This window comes from Opisthorchis viverrini, assembly GCF_000715545.1.
Source record: "Opisthorchis viverrini unplaced genomic scaffold opera_v5_190, whole genome shotgun sequence".
In the NCBI taxonomy this organism is placed as follows: domain Eukaryota; kingdom Metazoa; phylum Platyhelminthes; class Trematoda; order Opisthorchiida; family Opisthorchiidae; genus Opisthorchis; species Opisthorchis viverrini.
Window position 1 is genome coordinate 316224 of NW_008751846.1, and position 10072 is coordinate 326295.

At 46.2% G+C, this 10072-nt stretch overlaps 2 protein-coding genes across 2 annotated transcripts; both read right to left on the reverse strand.

Moving 5' to 3' along the window:
- Positions 1 to 1040: 1040 nt before the first annotated feature.
- T265_07850 (hypothetical protein) lies at positions 1041 to 2009 on the reverse strand (the record flags this gene model as incomplete). Its single annotated transcript, XM_009173490.1, has 1 exon — positions 1041 to 2009. The coding sequence occupies one exon, from the start codon at positions 2007 to 2009 to the stop codon at positions 1041 to 1043; it is 969 nt and encodes a 322-aa protein (XP_009171754.1).
- Positions 2010 to 3360: 1351 nt separating this feature from the next.
- On the reverse strand, positions 3361 to 8592 carry T265_14412 (hypothetical protein; the record flags this gene model as incomplete). Its single annotated transcript, XM_009173513.1, has 4 exons — positions 3361 to 3632; positions 4897 to 5011; positions 6560 to 6979; positions 7820 to 8592. 4 exons carry the CDS (start codon positions 8579 to 8581, stop codon positions 3508 to 3510), a joined length of 1422 nt encoding a protein of 473 aa, XP_009171777.1.
- Positions 8593 to 10072: the final 1480 nt, after the last annotated feature.

Sequence of the window (10072 nt, forward strand, 5' to 3'; positions counted from 1 at the left end):
GAAGTAAGTAGTGAAGCCGTTCTTCGCCGGTAGTGGTGTCAAAGGTGATAATCACGAAGAGGTGGACCAAACGAACGACTGTGTGGTCTTGTTCGACACCTACTGATAGCCTCCGCAGTAAATATTTAGCGGCGCGTCCAGTCAGTATGTACGCGACCCGCGTTCGATCGTTGCTGATACAGTTCCTACACTAAGGTAGCAAGAGAAAGTCATGCTTTCCAGGTGTTTTTATAAAGAGCAGTTCCTGCCTAGAACGTCAAAGTACGCTTCACTTCACGAATTGGTCAGTTCTCATAGAGAAAAAACAGCTTGTACGCCGACTCGTCTCAAAGCATCAACGTAGCAATTTTTAAAAATCTAGAACTGAGGAACGCTATGCACACTGTTGAAACGGACTCATCATTTGCCTTCGATTTGTTCAGCTGTAGCACCTACTCGGTGCCCAGCTACCATGCCACCCGAAGGAAGCACGAATGCTGAGATACTGCCAGGTTGCCCAAGCCTAGATAGGGGAAGCAGAGGTTCGGGTTCGAACCACGGACCTTCCGGCCAGTAAATTCTTGCTCTAACCATTGAGCCATCTTGCCCCCTATACCTTCGAAGTTGAAATGAAGTCACTGAAATGATGGCCTATCCGACGTAAAAATCGCTCAGCTGTAACATCCTTTCGGCGCCTAGTTGCCACGCCAACAAAAGGAAGCACGAGGGCTGGGGTACTGCCAGGCTGCCCAAGCCTAGACAGGGGAAGTCGAGAGCAGAGGTCGGGTTCGTGCCCGAATGGTTAAGTGTTCAAACGATTGAATAGAGTAATTTTGTCCTCTTAGGTGTAGATTTCCGCGTGTCCAGCACCCGGCCAAAAGCTAAAGTCATAATATTCGATATAACCAGGACGATGAGTGAAACTAGCCCTGGTCCCTTCAGGAAGGATCAAAGATCATAGCGCATGTGAACAGTCGAGGATATTCTTCTTGGCATGAAAAATAAAATTTTTAAGGCACGAGCTTTTGAAAACAGCCTGTACATTGGAAGGGAGGGATGTATTAGTCTTCTCGTGTACATGATTTCTTGGGGGGTGGGGACTCGCCGGCCTCAGAAGCATCTTGTGCTTCCCCGATAGAAACAACTGACGGGTTGGAGAGGAGTTTCAATATGACGGCTGCCCCGTGGGCAGTTCGGCTGCGAGTCAGACCGTGTGTGAGAACGGCGCATGGTCCGCTCGTTAGAGCGTGGTGAGCCCATTCTTTCGGCTGCAGACCAAGCGACTGCAGTATAGAGACCACCGCGAGTGGGCGACGCACCTCCCAGCCCACTGTGGCTCCCGAGCTGATGACAATGCACTTGCTGAACGAAGATCGACAACCTGCAAACATGCTTGAAAAGTGAAAAGCTAGATTAGACCTCGCCGTTGTTCCACTGGAACCGGGACGAAGCAGGGGACCTAGTTTAAATTCCAGCCGAAGTCCTCGTGTCTGAATGAGGGAATATTGTTTACTGCTAAGGCGAAAATCACTCTGACTGTCAAGATCAATAGCGATGAGGTCGAAAGTGCCCGGTTGTTCATATGCGAAGACCAAAGCCTCCGAAGACGACGGGCACATGCTTACGATATCAAATCGGTTGAGGGTTTCACCGAATTCTCGAAAAAATAGGCCAGCTAATGAAGGTTCAGAACACACCAAGTTCAGGCGCTTGAATAGCCGGGGAGGACACAATACAGACGGAGGCCAAAGAGTGGCACGATACTGATGACTGTCTGTAAGCAAATTGTTCAGAGTCTCGGAAGATGGTGGTTTAAGTTGATCGGCAAGTTTGTTTCGCATTGACTGACGTTCTTCTTTTGTCTTCTTCCGGATTGTATTTGTGTCAGTAGTCAAGCTGAAGTTGAAATCATCGATCGTTACAGACTGAGTGAGAGCAATACATTGATAACCGGCGTCGAGGATACGTGCCAACAGTTGTGGAGTACAAGTCTTGAGCGGGACATCCAAATCGAAGATTTTGTGGTCCATCGATCCAAGGGGTCACAGAAATGCCTACAGTGAGATTTATTCAAAAACGGACATGAAACGTTCCAACCCAAAATCCGTACGAATTACAAGATGACAGGAAAATCGACCCAGGCACGCAATGACAATACCGAAGGCAAACCTATAATTGAACAAACCATCTATAGGGCTACCGCTAGCAGTGCGTGCGGATTTTACCGAGTGTGATGAAATAGTCTGTCCTACCTCACTGACTGGTCCGCGCATCTTAAACATTGGGTCACCTGTGGTCTAGTATTCCATCATTTAATTCAACAGGGTTGGAACTAACATCCGCTCGATGTCAAACTACAAGAGCAATGATTTTATCCAGTCCCATACATGTGAAACAGGTTGTTACCCTGGAAGCTAAGTTCATACATCGTAGGGTAGACTACTAGGATTCGGTCCGTGATCCCGGTAGAACTGCAACCTATCGCCGCCAACCCCCCCTGCCATATCTCGAATTGTAAACAATTACTCGAAGCAGATAACCGCAGATGCACTCCGTGCTACTGTGGAAAAGTTATTCCATAGTAGACGCAGGATTAGACCTACTCGACTTTGATTTCTTTCGCGATTATCTGAACGAAATGTCGCGTGCTTGTGCGATTTCGTTTTAACGGAGTTGGCATTCGGTATCGTTCTAACAACGAAGGGCGTTGGTCTCATCAACAACACCACTACATGAACACCGCACACCAGCGGGCCGTCTACCTCACAGGGCTCGTTTTCCCAGCTCTGTGCTGAGTGGAAGCGATCCAGAGGTGAACAGTGTATGATCTGGTAACCAAGTATGAGAACACTAACCAGTAAACTTGATCGGGTCGACATCTATCGCCTTTTTGAATGGAGACAGAGGGACTCAACTCACCAATGATTAATAACGCTAGCAGACATGGTTTAGTTACGCAGTCAGTGGCTGTCGTCAAAGCTATCCATCTATCGCCTTTTTGAATGGAGACAGAGGGACTCAACTCACCAATGATTAATAACGCTAGCAGACATGGTTTAGTTACGCAGTCAGTGGCTGTCGTGCATCAAAGCTATCGCCTTCAGTGCGTATCTGCTCAGTTTCCAGAACTAATTGATCATACCATCGCCTCCAACGTTTGGCTATATCTCCCGCAATCTTACATCAGCCGGTGACCGAAACCGCAGCAGCTGAAACTAACGTAACCGTGATACACGGTTTGCAGCTGATAAACTAGAATGTCAGTGATTTCTAGAGCAGATGTGTACTAAACAACCATATTTTACTGTCTGTCAGCAAGCAAGTTGTCCCCTGGTGAAATTAATCGTGTAGTCCTGAAAAGCACGATAATACGAAGCTTTGTTCAATGGCACATCGAACAATAAAAAGGATATGCACACAAGTAATAAGTATGTACTCAGAAAATACGGGAAAACAGTTGATTGAAAGAAATAAAATGGCTAGGTATCGGGCAGTGCGGAAGTACAAAGTTGGACGTGAAGACAATCGTCACATCTTTCTTATTTGTTTCTTGATCAAAGCCAGACGTTGCCGATGCGCTTCTACCACGGAATTCTGTCTGAGCGGACGATCTTCGGATAGGTTTCCAGGAATGGAAATGTCCCAGTCACGTTCTGAAACAACAAAACATATTAGCTAAATACACTCTTTTGCAAACCAATTTGGCTTTTTGCGAGGGACTCACCTGGAACTCAGCTGAATCTCTAGTTTGTGGTGTTTCCAAGGAAACATACCATACTGAGAGAATGATTACCACTCATCCAAAAAAGGGAACTTCTAAGAGATAGTATCTAGGAGGTCTTCGTTGCAGCAACAGAACCGATCCAATGCATACGTTGGTATGCCCCTGACTGCCGCTAACGACTGCTTACACCTGCAGTCCTTACTGCCTAGTCTCCTTGTGGGAGCCCGAGGTTGAAAAAGTGGAGGAATGGAACCGAAACCGTGGCCTTCTGCCCAACGGACAAGAAGTACTTTATCGGCTGAATCATTGCGGATGCCGTAACACTTGTGTGCTTGGGTGTTACACATTAGCCATGCATCTATGTATTCAGTGGACAGACAGCAGACTCCACGGTGAGCCAAACACTGAGATTTTTTGGAGGGCCGTGCGGCATGATGACTAAATTGGTAGATAAGTGAGGGCACATCCGAACACACACAATACGAGCGAGATAAAAAGCTTATATTCACGCCACCTTACACACGAGACCACACCTGTTTGAGATGGCTGTGGTTAGGGTGCGAAGGCCCGTCGTTCGAACCCGACCTCTGTCTCTCGAATTGCCTTGTCTAGGCTTGGGCAACCTGGCAGTACCCCAGCCCTTGTGCTTCCTTCCGGTGGCATGGCAGCTTGACACCGAAAGGGTGTTACAGCTGAACAATTATTATTTATTAGTTAGTGAGCATATTGTGATGCCCGCATAATGTCCACGTAGACTTACGCGAGATGGCCCAAGTGGTTAGAGCGCGAATTTACTGACTATAAGATCCGTGGTTCGAACCCTACCTACGCCTCTCGACTTCCCCTGTCTAGGCTTGGGCAACCTAGCAGTATCCTAGCCTCCGTGCAACCTTCGGGTGGCAAGGCAGTTAGGCACCGAAAGGGTGCTACAGCTGAAGGATTCTATTTTTTAGACTTGCAATACAGTATACTCAATGCCTAAAGGGACTCTGCTCTCGTAACCAATCCTTTCATCAAAATACTGGTCGACTAAGATCACTTGAATTGAATTTTGTTCAGTTTCGAGTAGGCACAAGAACTGGCGGCCTCATAGAACTAACTTCGACTCAAATTCAGAAGTTCAGAGATCCCAAATCTTCCAGTTAGTTACATAGTGTCGATAAATGTACATACGAAAAATGTGCGAAACATACCCAGACAAAAATGTATATCCTTCGCGTCAACATTCGACGACCCGCGGTGTGAAGCCAGCTTCTGCGCTTTCGATGCCACCGAAACGATGAACTCGTTTGCCAAATTGACCAGGACCTGAGACGTAAGAACCCGATGGTACTCATAATAATACAGATATACAGTAATGGAAACTAAACTTTCCACCTTCATAGCTCTAGACACAATCATTTTTTGGCTGAAGTAAGGCGACGGGGAACGAATGTAGGCTTTTCGTATTACTTGCATTTCTAGTAACTGGTAGACCACACTATAAATCTGGTCCACCGGAACTATCTGCAGACAAAAGTGAGAATTACTTTCACGCTACTGAGCCTGAGAATCACTGCTCATATCTGGAAAAGTCCAGCCAAGCAAATCAAATCAGACGGGTGTAGAAGACTCAGTCAGGTATAGTTTTGACAAATCGTTTCAATCGACCACCCCAACCACTTAAACTGGTTGGCGCAGTCAGCGAAGTCGAACTAGACTTTGTACTTGGTTTTAACCGGCTGCTGACTGGAAGTGATTTTCTGGATGAGCCCATGCGAGGAAGTTTAACTACCTACCAAGGATAAAATTCTCAACCGTTCAGAATCCTCGTAGATCTGATAAGCACCAGTAAAAAGACTGGAATTTGGTGATATTAATTATAGAATGGGATGTGGTGGTTAGTTTTGAAAACCAATCCATGACGGGTTTCATCGCGACCCAAATACATCAGATGGATAGAAGGGTTGACCGCGTGACCCTTTGGTTTAGTCTTTCACCGAAGACCGCAGCGCCACGTAGCCATTTGTTTCACTCACCAATTGCATGAATTGAGTTGATTTCTTGGTTCATGCGAAAAACGTGTAAAAGTTTGAATAATTGGGACTAGAGAGTAGGGGACATCTGGCGCTAAATGATACTGTGTGCAACAGGTATGAATGGAGGAGAATCTGGCCACTTGCGTACTTTGCTTACCATTAGACCGCAGCGGAAAACTCGCCTGCGATCAAGACCAATCAACTGATGAACCGAATGTGCGATTTTTAGAGCCTACATTTTCTAACCTACACCTTCTGAAGAGAAAACAGTACCGCTGTTCCCGTCAATACGGGAGCTGTTAGTCATCGGTATGAAACGTACTACTGCTCTTATCGCAGAAGGTAATAAGATTTTGTCATGAGATTGCGCCCTGGAACGATTATTCAAGCGATATCCACTCACCATTCTTTATCTGTCTGTATTCCATGCACATACCTCAAGAATTTTTACACAAAGCAGTCAGGCATCTGTTGTAACCTCCAGGAACATTGCAGTGGACAAGCAAAAATATTGTCAAGACAGCAGCTGCTCCTCAGGAAGTTCTAAGGGGTGATTTGAATTCTTTTAGGCCATGCCGCTAATCTTAAGTTTACGAAGGCGACTCGACCATCTCATGACTTCCTATCCACTGCGAGAATACCTGATAGCCCAAATTGTACAGTAGCACGTTAGACGAAAGCTGCGCAATACTGTGAGCCAGCCTACCGATACTTAGAGATGCCTAGGGTTGAACGTGGCGTCATAGCGAAAACGCATCACCAGAAGTCATATCTATACCTGTTATTTCTAGCATAGGAGGGGCATTACGGATCTATCCTTGAACCAACGTTAGCTTACTTCATATGCTTCTGAGTCAAGTTGGAGTTGCGGATCGAGGTCAGAGATTAATTGGGTTAGTGATGCAGGTGTGAAAACTGCAGTGCCAGATGCAGCAACTTCATCCTTTGTCGATTGTGTCGGCAGAGTAGGTTCAGTAGAATTAGAAAGGGTGATTGTTTTGCAATCATTGGTGTTCGACTGTGGCAAAGAAAGTACCATAGTGCTAGGTTGCGTAGCCACTGTAGACGCAACCGTTTGTTGTGCAATAGTTGATGGAGCTCTATTTACTGGACTTAGATAAACTACGGAAGATTCGCCAATACCACTGTGACTCGTCACTGGCAGTTGGTTGGTCGGACTGGGTGAGGAAACAGGAGCTATAGAGGTCGATACGGAGCTGACGGCAACACAGTCAGAATTCAGATCAGACAGAAACGACTGGGAGACTGGCTGTTGTTGTTGTTGTTGTTGTTGTTGTTGTTGTTGTTGTTGTTGTTGTTGTTGTTGTTGTTGTTGTTGTTGTTGTTGTTGTTGTTGTTGTTGTTGTTGTTGTTGTTGTTGTTGTTGTTGTTGTTGTTGTTGTTGTTGTTGTTGTTGTTGTTGTTGTTGTTGTTGTTGTTGTTGTTGTTGTTGTTGTTGTTGTTGTTGTTGTTGTTGTTGTTGTTGTTGTTGTTGTTGTTGTTGTTGTTGTTGTTGTTGTTGTTGTTGTTGTTGTTGTTGTTGTTGTTGTTGTTGTTGTTGTTGTTGTTGTTGTTGTTGTTGTTGTTGTTGTTGTTGTTGTTGTTGTTGTTGTTGTTGTTGTTGTTGTTGTTGTTGTTGTTGTTGTTGTTGTTGTTGTTGTTGTTGTTGTTGTTGTTGTTGTTGTTGTTGTTGTTGTTGTTGTTGTTGTTGTTGTTGTTGTTGTTGTTGTTGTTGTTGTTGTTGTTGTTGTTGTTGTTGTTGTTGTTGTTGTTGTTGTTGTTGTTGTTGTTGTTGTTGTTGTTGTTGTTGTTGTTGTTGTTGTTGTTGTTGTTGTTGTTGTTGTTGTTGTTGTTGTTGTTGTTGTTGTTGTTGTTGTTGTTGTTGTTGTTGTTGTTGTTGTTGTTGTTGTTGTTGTTGTTGTTGTTGTTGTTGTTGTTGTTGTTGTTGTTGTTGTTGTTGTTGTTGTTGTTGTTGTTGTTGTTGTTGTTGTTGTTGTTGTTGTTGTTGTTGTTGTTGTTGTTGTTGTTGTTGTTGTTGTTGTTGTTGTTGTTGTTGTTGTTGTTGTTGTTGTTGTTGTTGTTGTTGTTGTTGTTGAACAATTGGTGGTTGGACGACAGGTGACGGTTGCACGGTAGGCACGGTAGTCATAGCAACAAACTTGGGCTGGGATGAGTTGGGGGGTTGGAGATTAATCCCACTCTGATCTAACACGACTTGACCACTTGGAATTACGGTTTGATACCCAGGTGTTGGGAAAGAATAGTTTGTTTGAACTGGCTCGATGAATTGAGAACCTTGTACAGATGGGTCAGAACTGGTCTGCCCGTGTGCAGTGGAAACGTAAGAAGGAGCTCCGGTGCCCAGTGGGTGGTTCATTGATGAGGTTGGAAGTAATGAGTTTGGTAATGCAACTGATATGGGTCCGTTAGGTCCCTGAATCACCGTGGATGTCAAGTGATGAGTTGTCATGGGAACTGCGATTGGTTGCTGTGTTGAACCGGAGAGAATCATTGGATTTCCCACTGGAGGAGCCTGCAGTGGTGGTTTTGACATAGGCGAAGAGACCGGGAGAGGCATCGGTGGAGTGCTGGCTGTGGTAACCAAGTTTGTCATCAGAACTGTCTGTCCAGAAGGTAGAGTAACCATTCCGGGATGACCACGAGGAGCAGCACCTAAACCAGACATGTTAATCGTACCTCCTGGTGCAGGCGCCCAAACGTGTAGTCCTTGATGGGACATGGGAGCGGGGACCCCCGGTTGCAAATTGGTTATGGTTCCCGGTTGAACTGACATAGCCTGACCTGGCTGTATCAGAAGTGATCCAGACGGAACAACAGTGGGATTGGTCTGTGCTTTCATCTGTCCGCACGCTGTAAAGGGAATAAGAGTGCCGATAAAAGTTTGCCTAATACGTCTATGCACTTGGCAACTAACTGTGACGTTGACAGCTGAGTCGAATTTGTGGAACCCCACGAAATGACTGCTGACATAGGAACGACGAGTGCCAAGAAAGCAGTTAGAAAATTTTTAAGGGATCCTTTCAGTGTCTGGTGCGCTCGTTTAATAGGGATTTCATCGTGTAAGTGAAAAGCCTAAAAGCACTGTGCACTTTTTTCATGCTTATTAAGAACCATCGACTATGTGGACCTGATGAAACTCCAGAGTCTCGAACCCGTGACCCAAAAATCCCAGCCATAAATGAGTAATGATCCTCTCAAACCTACAATACTCAAACGCACGAGCGTTTCAGACAGTAAGCGCGTACGCAAGCTGCTAAATGACATGGCTATAACCCTTCGAAACTATTGCGCGCGAAGTTTATCGGCGCAAAGTCCAATGAGGTAGTACTGCGGGTTGGCATGGCAGTTAGGCACTGAGAGGGTGCTACAGCCGAAAAACTCCGCAAAATGTGGCTGGGCCGCTTGTCGCACCCCATGCCGTCCATGTTGAATCTAAGTAGCCAATTAGACTTATCCAAAACTGCGACTAAGCAGAAACCCACGTCCTCGCTGGCTTCCGTCACTATCTCTCGCTCTCGAATAAAAGGACTGGAAACTGAAGTCTGGCGTCTTCGTCAACAACTTGCTGGCGCGTCGCTCCACCCGAAATATGGATCCCGTAAAAGCCCGTGTGGACGTTCACCACCTCCGTCTTGCAGGCTCTGTTAGTACCATGTATGTCACGGTCGGCACGCACAAAAATGCATAGCAGCACTGATGCATACGCAGCACGTGACCAAGGCAGCGCAACCTATGCAGTGTGATCAGTTCATCTATCGAGGGTGAGTTATTTCTCCCGAATACCATTCGACGTGCTTCAGAATTGCTGATCCGGTGTTCCCACCAGATTCGGGCAATGCTCCGAAGACATCGATGGTCAAACACTGAAAGTTTTTTGACGTCCTCGGAGCGCAGCGGCCAGGTCTCTGATCCATATAGTAATATGGAGCGCACCGCAGCATTGTAAACTCGACCCGACAGAGAAAGGTACATGTGGCCGTTCAACAGTTTCCAGCCTCACATGACCCTTTCGGAATATGCCTACACGCCAATGGCACCCTCTATCCTTAGTCCAGGTCGTCTCATATCGTTTACTTGTAATACCCTCCGGTGTATAGCTGCCACGCCACCCAAAGGAAGAACGAGCGCCGTCATCATCATCATCATTGTCAGCTGTAAGAACCGCGTGCTCGTCGTACAGTGGTTGTAGCTGCCGCAGTTTCGTTCACCGATGATTTGAGGGGGTAGGTAGCTGCGCATTGCACGCGCGAGCTGGTAAGTTGGTGCATAAGTCCAGCACTGTCAGTGGGCTGTCAAGTGGTGAGGGGGGGGGGAAAAGGAGCTATGCATT